Below are 19,331 nucleotides of genomic sequence, written 5' to 3' on the forward strand. Positions count from 1 at the left end.
CCTTTTGGATTAAGCTAAACTGGAAGACACACTTCTGAACTAAATTAGAACTCTAAACCAAGAATGTCTCTGAATATGAGCAGTATTGCCAGTAGTGTTTCACTACCATCTGTTTCAATCTATATATCAGCTTCTCTTAGTCCATGTTACATGTTAATAAAGAAATAGCCAAAGGACCCACAGGTGAGACCTAGTATCTCAGATATCCATGCAACATGTTATGGAATGTAGACTTTGAATATGGGACAACCAATTACCCAGAAAATGTGCCAAAGCACAGACACAAGTAATACTTTCATGTGTTACTTATCTTACTCCATTCCTGCTATTTCATAGTCACAGAAAAGTCTGGGCTGGAAAGAACGTTAAAGAACATCTAGTTCCAACCCCTCTGCATGGGCAGGGTCACCTTCCACTGGACCAGGTTGCTCAGAGCCCCAGCATTTGACTTGAAGGAAGTAGGGCAGAATCTTGTTTTGGAGTTTCATAGCAGCCAAGATATGCAAAAAAAATTCCCTTCCCTTAACTTGTTTGGATTTGTCCTTAGATTACTCATATGAACAAATTCATATGTTCTGAGTAGTTATGATGAGAGGAAGGAGTATTGTAAATCATCACTGGACTAGGTGTAAATGATTGTACAAATGCTCCTACAAAGCTGCAGAAGCCACTAAGCTTCAGTCATAGTCAGAAAAAAGTACAAACACAGATCTATTTACAAATGTCCGTGGTATCAAAATATTTTGACATATCTTTTTAAATATAAGGCACAATACATTTAAACAATAAATTAGATAATTAAATTATTATAAATTGATTATCCCTGCCTCAAAAATATTAAGTTGCTTCCAGGGTCCAAGGGTTTCTGATAGTTCATAAGCCCAGGCAATTTGACACGTGATTATAATGTCCTAAGATGATAGTTCTATTTTCAAGCAAGAAAGATACTTTGAATCATGGCAGTAAAACTGACAAGGCAGTAACAGACTCCACTGGTGCTGGGATCAATATAATAAATGTCTTGAGATTTTTTTGCTGTCAACAGAAATTTCGAAATTAAATTTTCTAATGTATGTCAAGTCTAATATCAATGAAAAGTATGAATCTCAACCTTGAGGCAAACTTCTTCATTTTGATTAATTTTTTGCATGTTGTCTGAAGAAAAACAAAACAAAACAAAACAACCCTGGAATTTTATTATTTATTTGCTTATTTGTGTTAGGGAAAAACAAAGAAACAAACTTCTTTTTTCCTGCTTTAAGAAAAAAAAACCACAAAGCAGAACAAAACAAAAAAACCCCAAAACCAAAACAAACCCACCATAAAATCAGGGCAGAAGCTCTAAGACTTCCAAACTTCAAGCTCTTCGTAACACACAGCATGGAAAAAAAAAAAAAAAAGAAAAAAAATCTTAACTTATTTATACCAACATGTTATACTAAACTCCTATCACTTTAAATAACTGTTGGTCTTTCAAACTTGCATCAGCCTGAAGCAATCCGGACAGACTGTAGCTTTAAAATTCAAGCTGTTCCAGGCTCTGTGTAATGCCTTTACCAGTACTGACACTGCAGCCTCCCTGCATCTCTAAAGGTGTTTGAGAACCAGGTCAGCCCCGTATTTGCTGTCTGAAATTCAACCTTCTACACAACTTTCCTTAAAAAGAAAGAACAGCTACAATGCTTTTATTAACCTTCTACCAACAGAAGCACTGCCAAGATAAATTTTTGTCTCTTTTTAATTCCTGTTTCTGCTGTAGATCTAACAGAAAATTTGAAGCAAAGCCATTATAATTCTTGAGGGAATTCTAACCACAGAACTTAACTTTGGATTTCATTCCTCTCAGCTTTTACAGCTGTAAATAGCTTAGGAAGTGCAAGATATGTCAGGTTTCTTTTGCATGAAAGAAAACACACAAACAAAAAGCCCAAAACAAATAACCCAAACAAACAAAAAAAATCCAGAACACAGAAACTAGTAAACCAGGAAAGATCACAGTTCAAATCTGTCCTGTCTAATCTGAAGCAGAAGATAGAATGTATATTGATGTGGCTTCTCACATAGAACTTCCTGACTTAGTTCAAGAGTCAGTAGCTCAAAGAATGCAATACGTAGGCCTAGCATCTGTTTCAAATAATACTTAAGTATTCTGAATAAAATAAAAAGGAAAGAAAATATAAATAATAAATTTACATTTTGCTTGCAGATCTTCCAAGAACTAGACAACAGATTAAATTATTGAATTAATTTGTGGAGCAGAAGGTCCATGTTGAATGTCTAGAGCTGGGACAGCAGATTGGCTTGATTATCTTATTGCTGAATGCTCTGTGAGAAGTGATGGGGCAATAGATGCTGTGCCAGGTCCTTCAAGAGGCAATGGCTTTCCATTTTTCTTTTGTTGTGCTGGGTTTTTTTCTTTCTCTTTCTCAGTGTAAAACAAATACTATTCCCATTTTGTAATATTATCCTGATCATAAATAACCAGTATGGTCTCTGGTATTTTTCTTTTAAGCTTCTTTTGCATTACATGTGGGCTCATGCACTGGCTCATGCACACACACACAAACTGAGTACAAAATTTTCTGGGAGAACCCAATTTGCAAAAAAGCACTCAAAGTGACCCTGAGCAGCAATCTTTCATACACAAGAACAACCCAAGCCATTCTATGTTTCTACGACATACATTTGGTGTATATTGGAGGTCATTGAGAAATTCACTGCATACATAGTTTAATCAGTGTAGACTATAGTTAAATTTTCCAAGAAGGCTTAACAATAGAGGTAGCTCTGAAAAACATAACAAACTCATGATTACCATAAATGCCAAATCCCATGTTATTAAATACTCATGAGGTTGGTTTTGGTTTGTATTGCACATGATTCTTTATGAAATCTGGAGATTTACACTTCTGTGTTTCAAACATCAGTGGTTTCTATAACCAGTAATGATAAGCATTACAATGCTTACCTAATAAATCAAGTTGGAAAACACAGACTACCTGGCAAACTGCATACTTAAATATTATTTAATTGATATTGTATTCAGAATGTGTATTCAGGTTATTTTCTGCATTCCAGTAGTTATTAACCACAATTTTTTAGTAGCAATGGTTAACTGAACTTGTTCTAATAGAGTTGTTTACACTGAAATGTGTATGTAGTCACATATCTTGTCCTGTGGGGTGAACAGTGCTGTGGGGAACAGTCCATCTTCTCCATCTTCTCTCTCCACACATAAGATGAAAGAAAATGTCTTCAAGCCAGCAAAACAAGAATGGCATATTTGTTGATTTAGCCAAGGATGGACTAGGAACAGGCCCCCTGGCTCTACCAGATAAATTCAAAGCAAGAGCATAAGGGTTATGATAACTGGCAGCAAAATGGACAAAAGCTTAAAACTGCCTCTGGAAGAATAAGTACCTGGCCAATGCTAACTGGCTAATTTGAACAGTGGTACCTAATTTGAACGGTGATCTCTGATCTATAAAAGAGGGCAAGTTTGCAGGCTGTTGCGCTCTGCCTGGAACGCTGCCTGGGCAGGGACCGTGCTGCAGCGCCAGAAGCCTGGAACGCCACCAGCGCTGCCCGCAGGAGCCGAGGCGGGGCCGCGGGGAGCCGGCCCGCTCCCGAGGGATCGCAGCTCCCTGGAGCCGGTCTCGCTCGAGCTGCCCGAGCCTAACACCGGACCGGAGCCCGCAGCTGCCTGCCCGGTCCATCTACTGTGCCCCGGGGCCAGAGCCCGCCGAGGCTCACGGAGAAGCCGCGCCTGCCTGCTGAGGGGTCGCTCCTGGTACCGGGAAGCCACCCCCCCCATGGACCTGCTGCCAAGCCCTGCCCGCTGGAAAAGAAGCCGCATCCCAGGAGCCACACGCCACAGGAGAGTAAACACACACACACTCCCTTAAATTCTCTGCCGGGCTCCACTCCTAACCCTTTTAGTCCTTTGACTCCACACCTCTCTCTCGGTGTACATTTAATAAGGGCATAGTGCTTCTGAATTATTTCTCTGACATATCCCTAGACTACCTTTCCTGAACCTTGGTCCCTCAGTTTGTGTTAATCCTTAATAAACCGGTTAATTCGCAAACTAAACATTGGCGTCAGTAACAATTTGTGGGCGTGGTGGGGGCGGAGCTTCTAGTCTCCGCTGTAAGATTCAGTCCAGCAGCGATCGATCCTCGGTGCGAGGAGCGCGCCGGGTGCCCTCGGTCCCTCTGAAAAGCCCTCTCTGTAAGACAGGAACAGAGGAACGTCACGGAAGCAGCCCGGTCTCCCGTGGTCCGTCACCAACACCGACCGTGACAAGTGGAGATCAAGTTCCTTCCTAAGGCATTTTGTCTGATTTTACTGACAAATTATATTTCTAAGGGAGATAACAGATACAGGCTTAATGAGATAATCTAATTTTCTTTTTTCTTACTGTTTTTGTGTTGTCAGTTTACATTAATAGTTAAAATACATTTTGTTAAAACAGTCTGAAGTACAACACTGCTCCTACCATGTCTTACTAGAGCTTATGAGCTATTTTTCCCATTTCACAAGTAGATCTTTTTCTGTAAATATGCAATTTTTCATTTCTGAACAACTATCATCCCTTAAACACTTGCTCATAGCTTTGGCACCGACTCTGAAACCCATCCCCAAATAAATTAATTGACATATGGTTTGAGATAACTGCTGGAACTCAGCAGAAACCTGGTACTGTGACAGTTCTGTGTTTTGTACCATTTTGAAGAATATTGCAAAATCACCTCAATACCACTCTCCTACATCCAAAACATACTGTAAGGATATATTGAGGCAGGATGAATTTCACAGACATCTAAAGATGCAAAATGTCACCTTTACATCAAAACAATTCCGGCAAAAATCAGCTGATTAATTTGCCAGTCACACTGTAGTTTGCCTGTAGTTCTATGTAAGATTGCAAAAAAACCTGTTGAATAAGCAATACATCATATAAATGCAGAGACTAATTTTTAGGGTGAAATCTCCACAAGACAAGTGGTTTGGGAGATGCCGCTTTGTACATAAAAAAGTAGCAAGCCCTGGCCTCATGCACTTTTGCTCACTTATTAGTAGAAATGGAAATGCAAAGCAGGGAAATCTTCACTGAGATTATACTCCTTATCCAGCCAATCAAAGCACATAATTTTGGTCCTAAAGGAGCCTAAAGATGCAAACTGTTCTATTAACCATAGTCTATTTGATGACCAAGGTTCCTTATTCTCTTGTTCTCTGATTCGCTACCATTGTACAATTGTGTATACAGACCAAATTGTAATGCCCTTTACTGATGTTGCAGCCATTGTTAGGAATGTAACTTACATAAAATAGTGTAGCTTGTATGCTTTTGACTATATTTTCTACTTACTAATACAAAAGGGAAAATAAATAACATGTTATTCATAAAATCTTCAAAGTATCTTAGCTGGAATAATTTCAAAAAGTTGTACAAAGGTGCAACTAGTATATATTTTCATATATAACATTGTGATTCCCCATAAATATATTTTTGCATTTCCAAATTTATTTTTTCTTCTAGATAATTGTAAGGTTTTGTAATGGATTTTGTTTTCAAGTAAGACAACCAATCAGAATTAAATTTTTATCTGAGAGACATAATGTAGTGTTCAATTTTGTATTGCTTCAGCAGGAAACATACTAGTAGATTTTTCATATTCCAAAAATAGACTTCACACATATAAAACTGAAATACCATCCTAAAACAGTAATCTGAGACACATGACATTCCAAATTTGGAACCAAATCAGCTTGAGCTCTCCGAAATGCCCTGACACAAGTCAGACAAAGTCTATTTTAAACACTACATCTGTAAATTTAGGGCAAGCGAGTAGGTTTTACACTGATGTAAGTCACAAGGACTTGGCCAAACTATGTTCCATGCTATTTACATTAAGGAATTTAAATCTTCAAAATAATAAGATAAGTTATTTGTTTGGTGACATGACCAAGAGGACTATTTATTTATTTATAATTTAAAAAGTACTTATAAATTAACATTTTTCTTTCAGTACTTCTGTTCTGCTTTCACCTACACATACCATAACTCCTGGTTTCTCTAACTACAAGCCATTACTAGGGTATCTTACATAGAAGCATAAATGCAGAGTATTTGCCTGAATAAAACACACATATCCTACATACTACTGAACTAAGAGATAATAGCTAGTGAGCAGTTAATGTCATTTATAAAGTTGTGACAGGAAAAGACATTGTTGCCATGAAAGACCCGTAAGTGTATGAAATCAAGTAAGGGAGCTAGGAGACCAGCATGGTTAAACAAGGAACTGCTGGGCAAACTCAAGTGGAAAAAAAGAATCTACAGATCATGGAAGGAGGGGCTGGTCACTTGGGAGGAATATAGTACAGTTGTCAGAGGATGTAGGGAGGCAATTAGGAAAGCTAAGGCCTCCTTGGAACTTAACCTTGCAAGTCAGGTCAAGGATAATAGAAAAGGCTGTTTCAAATACATAGCAAATAAAACTAACACTAGTGGCAACATAGGCCCACTGTTGAATGATGTGGGTGCCCTGGTAACAGAGGATATAAAGAAGGCAGAGGTGCTGAATGCCTTCTTTGCCTCTGTCTTTACTCCTGCAGGCTTTCCCCAGGAGCCCCAAATCGCTATAGCCCCAGAAGAAGTCAGGATAAAGCAGGAGTTTGCCTTGGTAGATGAGGATTGGGTTAGGGATCAGTTAAGCAATCTGGACATCCATAAATCGATGGGTCCGGATGAAAGGCATCCAAGGGTGCTGAGGGAGCTGGCGGAGGTCGTTGCTAGTCCACTCTCCATCATCTTCGATAAGTCGTGGGTAACAGGAGAGGTGTCTGAGGACTGGAGGATAGCAAATGTCCCTCCAGTCTACAAGAAGGGCAAGAAGGAGTACCCAGGTAACTATGGACTGGTCAGCCTCACCTCCATCCCTGGAAAGGTGATGGAACATCTTGTTCTTGGCGCTATCTCTAGGCATATCAAGGATCAGGGGGTCATTAAGAGCAGTCAACATGGTTTTACCAAGGGTAAGTCATGTTTGTCTAACCTTATAGCCTTCTATGAGGAAATAACTAGGTGGATAGATGATGGTAGGGAGGTAGATGTGGTTTATCTCAATTTCAGTAAAGCATTTGACACTGTCTCCCACAGCATCCTTGTAGATAAGCTGATAAAGTATGGGCTTGGTGATCAGGTAGTGAGGTGGATCATAAACTGGTTGAAGGGAAGAAGTCAGAGAGTTATGGGACAGAATCTAGTTGGAGGCCTGTGACTAGTGGAGTCCCTCAGGGGTCGGTACTGGGACCGGTGTTGTTCAATATCTTCATCAACGACCTGGATGAGGGAACAGAGTCTGCCCTCAGCAAGTTTGCTGATGATACTAAACTGGGAGGAGTGGCTGACACACCAGAAGGCTGTGCTGCTCTTCAATGAGATCTTGACAAGCTGGAGAGTTGGGCGGGAAGAAACTTAATGAAATTCAACAAGGGCAAGTGCAGAGTTCTGCGTATGGGGAAGAAAAACATCATGTACCAGTACAGGTTGGGGGCTGACCTGCTGGAGAGCAGTGTAGGTGAAAGGGATCTGGGGGTCCTGGTGGACAGGAGGATGACCATGAGCCAGAAATGTGCCCTTGTGGCCAAGAAGGCAAATGGCATCCTGGGGTGCATTAGAAAGGGGGTAGTTAGTAGGTCAAGAGAGGTTCTCCTCCCCCTCTATTCTGCCTCGGTGAGGCCACATCTGGAGTATTGTGTCCAGTTCTGGGCCCCACAGTTCAAGAAGGACAGGGAACTGCTGGAAAGAGTCCAGCGCAGAGCCACAAAGATGCTTAAGGGAGTGGAACATCTCCCTTATGAGGAAAGGCTGGGTCTCTTTAGCTTGGAGAAAAGGAGACTGAGAGGTGACCTCATCCATGTTTACAAATATGTAAAGGGTGAGTGTCAGGACAATGGAGCCAAGCTCTTTTCAGTGATGACCAGTGATAGGACAAGGGGCAATGGATGCAAACTGGAGCATAGGAGGTTCCATGTGAATATCAGGAAGAGCTTCTTTACTGTGAGAGTGACAGAGCACTGGAACAGGCTGCCCAGAGAGGTTGTGGAGTCTCCTTCACTGGAGACATTCAAAACCCGCCTGGATGCGTTTCTGTGTGATGTGCTCTGGGTAATCCTGCTCTGGCAGGGGAGGTTGGACTAGATGATCTTTTGAGGTCCGTTCCAACCCCTAGGATTCTGTGATTCTGTGATTCTGTGAAGTGGTTAATCCTTTTACTAATATCTGCTGCTTAAAATAAAGACAGCAGCTGATAGAAGGCAAAAAAAAAGTATTCAGTGGCTTCTTTCTTCTAAGCCTCTCAATGCTAAAAACAAAACACCAAATAAACTCACAAACAGAAAACAGAAAAGCACACACAAACAAAAAAAACTAAGAAAATGTGATAGTAATTTATTATATAACAGGATATGCTTTAAAATGCTTGATTTCACTCAGCTGTCAATCTACTTCTCTGAACACTGGATGAATAGCCCTTTGGAGTTACTTGTGTCTGTTGTCACTGAACACCTTTCCTCTTGAGGAAAAAGGACAAATAATCCGGTTAAATACTCATACCCAATTTCATGAAATGGCAAGAGGAAAGTAAAAGCAGATACCTCCCCTGTGTGAGCTTTCTGTTTGTTAATTACACTCTAGCTAAAGTACCCAGACACCATCTGTTTCACTCAGACAACATTATATACTCAACGAAAGTACTTGGAAGATTGAAACCAAGTTTCAGAGAATTAACTTTCTCTTTTCCCCATTTACTCAAGTATGTTTCTTTCCTGGTTAGTAAAATAGTATGTCCATATAGCAACAGCATACTTCAGGTTGTTTAGCTATTTACACTTTTTTTTTTTTAAATATTACTATAATTCAACATATTATTAACTTATGAAAATATAAATATCTGCAATTCTAATACAGAATATATACCCAAACCATGCAATATCAGCTATTTGAGAAGGATTACTGTGATTTTGTGAACCTGGACTTAAGATTAAGAGAAATGCTGAGGCAGTAACACTTTATGGATCCTTATAAGTTGTCATCATTACATCTCAAAAGACTACAATAGTATGGAGGAATTAAATAAAATCCCTCTCCTTTCACATGAAACTCTAAAACCTCTTTTCAGGTGAAGTACAGGAAGCACAAAAGTAGCTGCTTTATGGTTTTACTCCCATGTACCATCCATTTTTCTTTCCAACTGCATTCTTTGTCTTCATCAATCTTTTTTTCCACTTACCCTAAATGACTACCTGAATAAGTTCAGTGCATAATGCTCTCCCCATTTCCCTTTTAGCCTCAGCATTAAATTAAGCAGCATGTCTTAGGCTGGAAATCAGGTATGTGAGACTCTGCCAGACATACTCTGGAAGACGGTAAGGTGGTAAAATGGCAAAAAAAATGTTAGAGCCAAGGAATTAAAAATTCTATGAATGGCTTCAAAAAACAACAGATAGAGCAGAAGCATTCTTTCACTACAAATTAAATATATTTTACTTTGTCCTCTCATTTACATAGTTAATTCTTCTTTCTGGTTACTGTGTATGCACTTGTGTTTGTCATATGCACAGAAAAAGGAGCGTAGGGGAAAACAAGGATGAATACAAATGTCAAGCATAGGAAGCAGAAAATAAATAAATAATGTTATCATTAAGTCTCAGTGTCAGCCCCTGGTAAAAACAATGTTACTGCTCAATAAAATTATTATATTGGAACAGATCTCACTAATATTGAAAATAAATAAATTCACTGACCAGAAAAAACAAAGGTGAAAATGGACCTCACTCAAAAGTTTTCTTCTGTTTCAGCATTAAAAAAAAGGGGTTTATTAAAAGTTATTTTAACTTTAGATTTGTCATCATGCTTCCTGTAATTAGTGCTAGAAAGCAAAGGGAAGAAGGACACTGCTGTTCCTGTAGTGTTATTTCCTACTTTATCCTGTACAAGCGCGGCAGAAATGAAAACTACACACACCTCTCAAAGCAGAAACTCTTATTAGAAAAGAATGGAGCATTTAACATGTTTCCATCACCTTCTTTACACAGAACACTAGCCATGATTATAAGCATTCTGCCAAGGCCCCAGCTGCCCTTGAAACAAAGCCAAACTAGCAAAGGACATTCTTTTTTTGCATTTTATAGCTATATAGATATAGATACAGATACAGCTTTACAGCAAATCTGTAAATCTGAGCCAGTTCTTTCCCTAACAAAGTCAGAAATTTTGTCAGTGTTTTTAATTTTTCCGAGCACTCCAATTATCTATGAGTGAGCTGCTTTATTAAAAAAATTAAAATGAAAGTCATAAACTTACTTGAAAACTGTATGGCGAATCCAGATTTGCTTATATAAAAATCTGTGTCAAACTGGATAGTTACGATGTTGAGTGTGCTGTGAATGCCTTCAGGAACAAGGGAACCACTGATTTCTTTAAGTAACATCTCATTCTCAGGTGGACCATCCCAAACTCGTAGAATGTCATGGGATGCCTCAGTATCAAAAGCAAGAAACTGGAGGCTGAAAGAATACCATGATTTTATTGTCAGCTTTCATATTAACCAACAACATATCTTCAGCAACAAAACTAAACCAAAAAAACAATAAACTTTGATCTCCAAGGGTCATTTTTTGTAATGTTTCACACCTTTACCTCTGGATGCATGAAAGCCCAATACAAAAATGTATTTCAGAAAAAAAACCAAAACTAACAACACTTGAATTTTTCTACCATGAAATAATATATCACTTTAACCATTAAAATATTCTAAAGGTATCCGCACAATATTTTCAGAAAATAGTTTTGTTTTTCTGAAGACAATATTATGGATGACATTTTCATCAGGACAAATTAAACAGAACTTTAAATTCATGCAATTAGAGACATAATGTTAAGTGAATTAATAACTAATTCAAAAAAGTACTGAAATGCAGAGTTTTTAATAATGTAGATGTTTCAACTAAATGGTTCTGCTGACTCCAGCACTTTTTATATAATCTCACAACTTTGGTGCGGAAATAGCATTTGTATTACACAGATTTCCAGTTAACAGTTCTCGTTTGTATATGTTTGCATATATACATATATTATCTAGTTTAAAATTCATGAGCATTTCCCAAAATTAGAGCCAATTTTAAAGCTTCATCTTCATCAGATAATGTTTATTTAAAAATAGATAATTTCAACATAAACCTACATATTCAAACTTAGAATGCCAAAAATACTGACCTGGAGATGCATCTTAAATTTTAAATCCTAAATCCTTTTTTTTTTTTTTCTCCACTTTACCAGTAACATTTGGGTTTTATGTGATCAAAAAGTTGTTATAAATGTATGTTTTGTTTCCAGTACCTGACAATATTTCCTGGGTCTACTTCAATCACCCACATGCAACGCAGATTGTTGTCATAGGGAAAAGGATAGCCAGGAGATAAGATTCTTCCTGATGATTCTCCTTTAAAACGGCCTCCACATTCAGCTAATGGAAAACATTAGGTAATGTGTTACTTTTAATTCATTATAGATAGTCTTCTAGCTAATCACCTGAGCAATCAGTTTATCAATCCAATCTCTTGCTGAAAAATTAACCCAATTAAACTGACTATGCTCTAGGATTGTAAAAAAGTATATAAGGACTTGAAGGGCCTTGGGAAAGGAATCTGTAAATGTGACTTTTATCTTTTTTTTTTTTTTTTTTGTATTTTCCTTTGGTACCTATGTTTTCTAACAATTTTGAACACAACATAATAATTTGAAAATGTACCATTATATAATGAAAGGAACATGGATTCTTACCTAATGAAAAAAAAACAAACCAAGAACATCATGTCATCCTAAAGCAGTAGAATTAAATTAAGAAAGCTAAATAAATTAGTAGCTACATAATAATTTTGTTTGTTTGTTTGTTGTTTTTTTTTTTTTTAAATAGGTGAATCATACTAAATAAAAGCAGGCTATTCAGAGAGAAAATCAGACTTTCAGCCTAGAAAAAAAGCAGTAACTTCTTACCCAAAATTTGTCCTCATAGTGAAGCTATAGTATTTCTTAGAGGATAACAGATGGTAAGTAGCTGCTGTTTAGACGGCCTCAGCCAGTCATTACACAAAACTGAGTATTTAATAATCTTAATACCTAATCTTTGAGATAACCTGATTTTTTAAATGCAGGTCCTTGAGACCTTAAAGACTTCCTTTTTCACTTTTGTTCCTTTTAAAGTCCCTTTATTGCTTTCTCTTTTGTAAAGTGCAAAGCCAAAACAATACTTTGATTAGATCTCTTGGTATAGTTAAAATACAGTTTTATTTTTATTTAAAACCACCTAAAATATTTAGTTGAGAGATCTATTGTCTTGTTATCTGTGAGCTCAGTGCTACAATATAATTGAAATGCTACTCTTGATAGATTTTCTGAAATCATAAAAGCAAATTTGCAGAGGCAGGTGGCCTTTCATATCTTTTTTAAGCACTTTGCCAATCTGTTAATTCCTCTATACTCTTTACAATTTAAAAAGAATAAACTTGTAATTATTCAACTCAGAACACAGTATATTACTCTTCTACTAGAGTATGGATATAAATAGAGTACACTATAAAGAAAAAAACTGGTCACTGACAACAGTGATTTAAACAGCTTAAAAACAGTTTTATTTTTGTCTTGTCAGTGTCACATTCTTCTATAAAATTATAGTAAAACAAGAACCTTAACATTTTAAAGCCAATTTCTAATAGTAGGAATAAATTAAAGTGTCTGTTGATTTAGGTTGCTCATAAATATCCAGGAAATAATTTTATTTGCACATGGACACCTAAAATACTTCATGCAAAGCATTGATGTTTTCATGGATTCTAGAGGTTTGCCTCCAAATTCCATGAACCCTCACAGATCTTGTAGTGAGTTGAGACCAAGTTCTTCTGAACATGAAACCTGAGTGCACACAGCTAACTCACTCAGAAATAAGTACTCTGGAAACAAAGAGATTTAGTGTGGAAAAAAAAAGTGGTTTTTTTTTGTCTTCATAGCAGAGAAGCAATGAATGTTGAAAGGATTCCTATAAACTAGAAATTTTAGAGCAGTTTTACTGCTATTTAATCCATTACTGAACTTCAAAGTTTCCAAAATGGACTGGTTTTATCACAGATGATTAAGAGATATTCAGTGTCAGGCTTCTCTTTGGACATATTGAAGAGATATCTAGAAGACATTTCAGTCTTGTACAAAAGTTGTTGTGATGCAGTGCTTTTTCTTACTGATCTACCTGACCATTTCTTAAATGCCCTTCTGCTTCCCAGTTCTTTTCTATCCAATTTCCTCATGTTGTATCCTTACTAAGACATCATTAATCTTTAGGCATACATTTTTCAGCTGAAAAAACCATCAACCTCAGACATTTTATAGGATTCATACTGCATCCCTTCAAGAGTATTTTAAAGCATCTGCAGTGATCCTTAATTAACATGAAAAAACAAAGGTACGTGGAATTTGACATCATTATTTACAATTAGCATTTAAACACTTTTTGAACTTCTGAGATTGTTGATACAAAAATACACACTTGTTTTAATTAAAATTCTTTAAAAATCTTTTTAGCCAAACCTATGCAATCCTCAGGTTGGTATGAATAATACTCCTGATAAAGACAACAGCTTTACAGTTGTTTAATGCTTCTTTGAATGCAAGGAACATGTTTCACTACTTGGCTATGGAGAAATGCCAAACTGATATAAACAAAATTAATATAAATAATTTCTAACCTCATTTAAATGACACCATCTATGTACTTCTGTTTGCTTAATGAAGAGTAATACATATAAATACATGATATTCTGAACTGGATGGATAAGTAGCCTCCCTGTGAATAGCAGATTAATAGATATGTTTTGAATAGGATTGATCTAAAACTCAGTAAAGTTATTGTTTCTTATTCTAAATGGGTTCACCTACACATAACATTTTTCAGCAATTACACCATAAGAGAGATGTTCAGTTCTTACTTGTTGTGTATTTTTCCTAAATAGGCTTTATGTCTTGATAAAGATATTCTGAAGTACATTGCTTTCTGTCAAACTTAATTCTAGGCACAAAGTGCATTTCAGCCCTTGCTTCCTCTACCCACTTAATCTCAATTTCCTTTAAAAGAAGACGAAAAAGGAAGAAAACTACTAGAATCTTTATTCTTATCTTCTTTTTACTCTCCTGTGAAAGAAATTGAGGCTATAGGTACTTGCAAAACTTAAGTTATTGTAATATTGTAATAAAGTATATGATACTGTGTTACTCATCATAGTAACATCACAGAATCCAAGTGACAAAAACAGACCCTTCTTATCTCTACATATATATTTTAATTTATTTTATAGCATTTATACATAAATGTGCAAAAAGTTATCTAGCCTATTGATATTTAGATTTTTTAAAAAGTACTAGTTGTGCAGCTCCTCATAAAACATATATGGTCTTGACTTTCTGATTCAGCTGTGATTTTGTGTTTATCATTTGCTTACTGTAACTAGATTTGCACACATTAGGAATTTCAGTATGTATGTGTTTTTTGTTTAATAATTACTATATTTTTGAACCTAAAAAAAGACACCAACACTCACAAAGACTTTGATAAGATCTATGCAGAGAATTCTGTAAAAGTATGTGTGAGTAGATCTTACCAGATTTCACATAGATCTAACTAATGGTCTTTTCTTATATTCAGATATTAGTTTAAGTTAATAATAAAAGTCTAATACCAATGCATGATGGCAGAGGATAGTCCCACGCCCTTCTTTCCCCAGTCATACACTTTAGAAGGCTACTTCCATGGAGTGTGTAACCTGGATTGCATCCATAAATTATAGTGCTTCCAGCAAAATGGCCTTGGTCACTGATTTTATATCCAAACTGTGGTACACCAGGGTCCTCACAATGTGAAAGCTCAAAACCTGTGGTAGGAATAAAGCATTGTCATTAAAAAATGAGACAAAAATATGAATGAAGTTCACATTTTCTGTTTTCCAATGGAAATAAAAAAATGTCAGACTTCATGAAACAACGTATTTAAGCTTTCTTCTCTGTTTTTAAACAGTCTAAGTAGGATAATGGTATATATCCCTCACTTAGAGCATGAAAACCAAACTGTGTCATAACATCATTTTTCCTAAGTGTCTCATTGAAGACTGAGAAGGAAATTCATAATCACTTATGAGTTCTAAAGTGAAATGATGATATATAAAGCAACATTTGAAGTGTCCCCCTGCTTTGATGGCAAGCTAGTTTGTGAATAGGCCTTTAAATGTTCATTAAAATATTGCACAGCAGTTTCATGTTTGTTATTCTGCACAAGAACACCAAAAGTACAAATTGCACCTATGGCACCAAAGAAATTCTGTTCATCAATCCCTAACCTAATCCTGTGTTGAGTACTTAATAAATTCAAAAACTACATGCAGGAATCAATTATAATTATTACACAGAGAATTCAAGCTAAACAATTTTGATGCTTCTGAGATTTAAGAGATTTGGAGCAAGAAGGAAACAAAATGACTTATGCATGACACAGAAACAGGGAAGCATATAAACATTTGGAGAAACGTAAACTGTAATTTGGGAGAATGACTTTTCTATTCCAAATAAGGTTTCTGTTATTAACTGAGAACCAGCTCAAAACCTCCCTTTGTTCAAAACAAAAATGTATTTTGTTCAAACAAAATGTATTTTATCAATATCATGCAGCTTAAACAGTTTGTAGATAAAGAAGTAATTTTGTGTCAGATTGATATGTCTATATGTAGGTAACATTGGAGCAAATAAAGGCATTTTATGTCAGCATTGCTCAGTGAAGTCATCTACACAGTACTGGTCCATCTGGTTAACAGTTGGTAGCCTTTCACAATCTCTCCTCAGGTACTGAAACATTACTATTGATAGAAAATATGTTCAGTATTTTATTTTATACACAAAATGCTTTAGGTTGGATAAGGCTATATCCTCACACAAGTTTGGGAAAAAAAAAAAAGCAAAAAAAAAAAAAAAGAGCCTAATGCTGTATCTTCCCAGTTCTTCCTTCACCTCTTTTCATGTCTCACTGAAAATGAGTCACCTCCTGAAGAGCTTCCAAAACCTCTGAGCTGAACTTTTCTCATTCCTAGCTAACCTATTGTTTCTCAGTAGAGACTGTACTGCAGAGGATAACGTGAGTCCCATGTGAAGAACCTTTTTGTATATTGTCAGTCTGAATACTTAGCATCCGGTTAAAATTTCCTATCTTCTAAGAAAATTATTGATCACACTGCATGAAAAGAAGTTAATATAGGCCTTGATCTCTGAGATGCCCTTATCTCTGGATGGCCTGCTTATGGACACAGAACCAAAGTAGTCTTTTTAACTGATCACTTCCTTTGTGAGTATGAACATGTAACATGTAACTCCCCGTACACTTTCCAAGGGGTGTGCCTGACCTCCTCCAGCTGGGACATCTGCCAGAGAGACTAATTCTGGAGAATTACAATCCACCCAGGGACACCCAGCTGCAGCCAGGCAAGGGTGAGAGATTTTTACTTTTTCATTGTCTTTATTTTAGTAAACTAAATGTTAAGTAATTTGCATCATTAAATTTAAAGATTACAGAATCCTTTCAAATTGATACTTAGCATTCTAGGGCTAATATAAAACTTGATAATGATTAAGTTGTTAGCATTTTAATGGTTAACCTTTACAATTTGATCTTACAAGCATTAAATTTTATTGTTAAGATACCTTCTGCATTCAAACTTAACTCCTGTTCCAATCTCCCAGTTCCCCTACAATATGACTGTGCTTGTGCCTTCTACTTTAAGGAGTTGAGATCCCAGTGTTATATGCAGTAAATCTTGATCTGTGCATATATGTCTCATCTGCCATCCCTTCCCATTCAGGACACTGGAGAAGAACGTGGTTGCTAGGGGCACAGTGAAGGGGATCTAGAGGTGCAAAGTTGGCTATTTTAGACGCCTGAAGTAGCACAAATGCTCCCAATGTGCACCTGAAGTCACAAATGCTTGATTATATCTTGTGGGGATTTTGTTTACTGCTTAAAAGCATCAGGGTAAGTCCATGGTACTTTTCAAAGGTTTTATTGTCTACATCTTTGCAAAGCAAATATTAGCTGTCTTTTCCAAAATAGGAAATAGTCAATGGGTGATGACCAGTGGAAAGAAGTCTAGTTGGAGGCTGGGAAATAGCAGTGTGCCCTACGGGTCAATACAGAGTCCAATCTTGTTCAACATTTTCATCTTTTACTTATGAATTATCTTAATGAAACAATGGGTTTTGGTTACGCATTTAAAATTATTCACATGCTTAGATATTTTTATGTGCTAATACAATTAATTGAAAATTACCCTATGTTTTGTTATCCTTTCCAAGACTGGGAAATAACTTCAAAATAGCCCTCTAGAAAGAGGACAGCAGTTTAAGTATCAAACTGTGCGAAGTACTGTCAAAGCAAGGTTTCAGTATGCTACATGTTTTTGAGGTAGAATTATGAAAGTGTATTATTTTGATCAATGATTTACTGTTTAGCTTACCATTATTGGTAATTTTCCTCTTATGAGCAAAGAATTTCCATACTTCTTTTTCATATACTTACTGGTATACACAAGCTGGAATCCTTCATCAGTGCCATCCATATCCGAGTTAAACTCCAACCACAAGTGATTTGAAGTACTACTTAGTGTCAGGCCTCTTAACGATGCCCCAGTATATGCACCCAGCAAGTGAGCAGTGTTGTCTTTGCCATCATAGATCTGTAAAACAAATTCAAGTTTTACAGTTCTGAAGAAAAAAGAAAAATAAATTTTCTTTACAAAATAATTCTGTACATGTCCATTGAGAGGAAGGACAACTCTGCCAAGGGAGATCTATTGCCAGTCAACCCAAAGTCCTACTTGGGTATACTGTTTTTCTCTTGAATTAAATTGACTTTATTGTGGTGATTTTTCAAATAAACAGTTTTAAATATGTTAGATCCTTTTTTTCATAACAATAAAATTGGGCAGAGGTGCCATATTATCTCAGTTTTTCTAAACCTCTGTGCTTTATCTTTCACTGCCAGGATTACAATGCTGGTCACAATCTACCAGCTAACACCTATTATGTGTGATAGTGTCTGTCTCAAGTCATTCAGGTGGCATAACAGAAAAGCTTACATCTCCTCAACCTTGACTTGTTAAATAAACCTATATGTTTGGGGTTTTTTCTATGTAAAGAGAGGTTTGAATATAACTATGAAGTAAAAGGAGACTATGAAATAAAACAAACTGGACAACTGCTTCTGTAAGTTGAAAGAGTAATGTAATCTATATATAAATTGGAATACAGTGCTTTTACTACTTATTTTTCTTCAAGAGCTGCTCTTTTCCATATTTGAGACAGAAATGTCTATCAGATTATTAAATATATGAAACAATTTCTTAATAATTCTCAGCAAATTTCCTTACAAGCTTGGTTGCTTTAAAACGTCACAGGTTTTTGCATTGATATAATTCCTAAACATAGTTAAACTCTAACTCAACAGTAATTGTTAACCAACTACTAGGTCCTGTAGAATTTATTCAGTGACTTCCATAATAAATAAAACTTTGATACATGGGTTTTAAGAAAAATGTCACTTGCAAATCAGTAAGCTGACCTTTGAATAGTTTTCATTCCTCCCATCCCTAATAATAACAATGGCTTTACAGTTAATTATATGCTGAAATAAAACATATAATCTATTTCTAGCCATATCTAATGAATAAATAATTTTACAGCAGTTTAAGAAATCCAGAAAAAAGACTTGGCATCATTCCTTGTTCTTTTTACTGAAACAAGAAAATAAAGTCCAAGCAAACTTCACATTTGAATGAAAACATCCTTTAACAAAGTGAAAATCAGAAATTAAAGAAAAAAAAAAAATCCGTTAATCCTTATTAACTAAAAAGTAATTTTAAAATTATATTGAATAGTATTAAAATTGATTTTTAAATTTTATTTAAAATTTCTTTATAAGTATATTGAGGTCAGTAATCAAGCCAGAAAAAATACCAATAGAAAATTAGTTCTGAATTTGACTTACTTTTTTTTTTTGGGTAACTGAGAAAAAAAAAACGTTCAGGAGATTTACTGCAATCCGACAAAGACTTCAAGAAACCCAGCTTGAATTTGATGCTCTTTCTCCTAATCTCTCCAAGCTACTTATAACTAACAAACAAGAATTCAGGATTTACTTTATTTTTAAACACTACATAAGAGTGATCCATTTCCTGCT

General features: G+C 36.1%; 1 protein-coding gene across 1 annotated transcript in view; it reads right to left on the bottom strand.

The window, feature by feature from the left end:
* Positions 1-19,331, bottom strand: part of CSMD3 (CUB and Sushi multiple domains 3) — a 558,931-nt gene that overhangs the window by 177,488 nt on the left and 362,112 nt on the right. The window contains exons 24-27 of the mRNA XM_051611448.1: positions 17,673-17,829; positions 14,797-14,988; positions 11,411-11,537; positions 10,376-10,578 (exon numbers count right to left, since the gene is read on the bottom strand). Of these exons, the coding sequence (XP_051467408.1) occupies positions 10,376-10,578; positions 11,411-11,537; positions 14,797-14,988; positions 17,673-17,829 (679 nt within the window). The remainder of the gene's footprint in view (positions 1-10,375; positions 10,579-11,410; positions 11,538-14,796; positions 14,989-17,672; positions 17,830-19,331) is intronic.

Source organism: Apus apus, chromosome 2 (genome assembly GCF_020740795.1).
Source record: "Apus apus isolate bApuApu2 chromosome 2, bApuApu2.pri.cur, whole genome shotgun sequence".
NCBI classification, from domain to species: Eukaryota; Metazoa; Chordata; class Aves; order Apodiformes; family Apodidae; genus Apus; species Apus apus.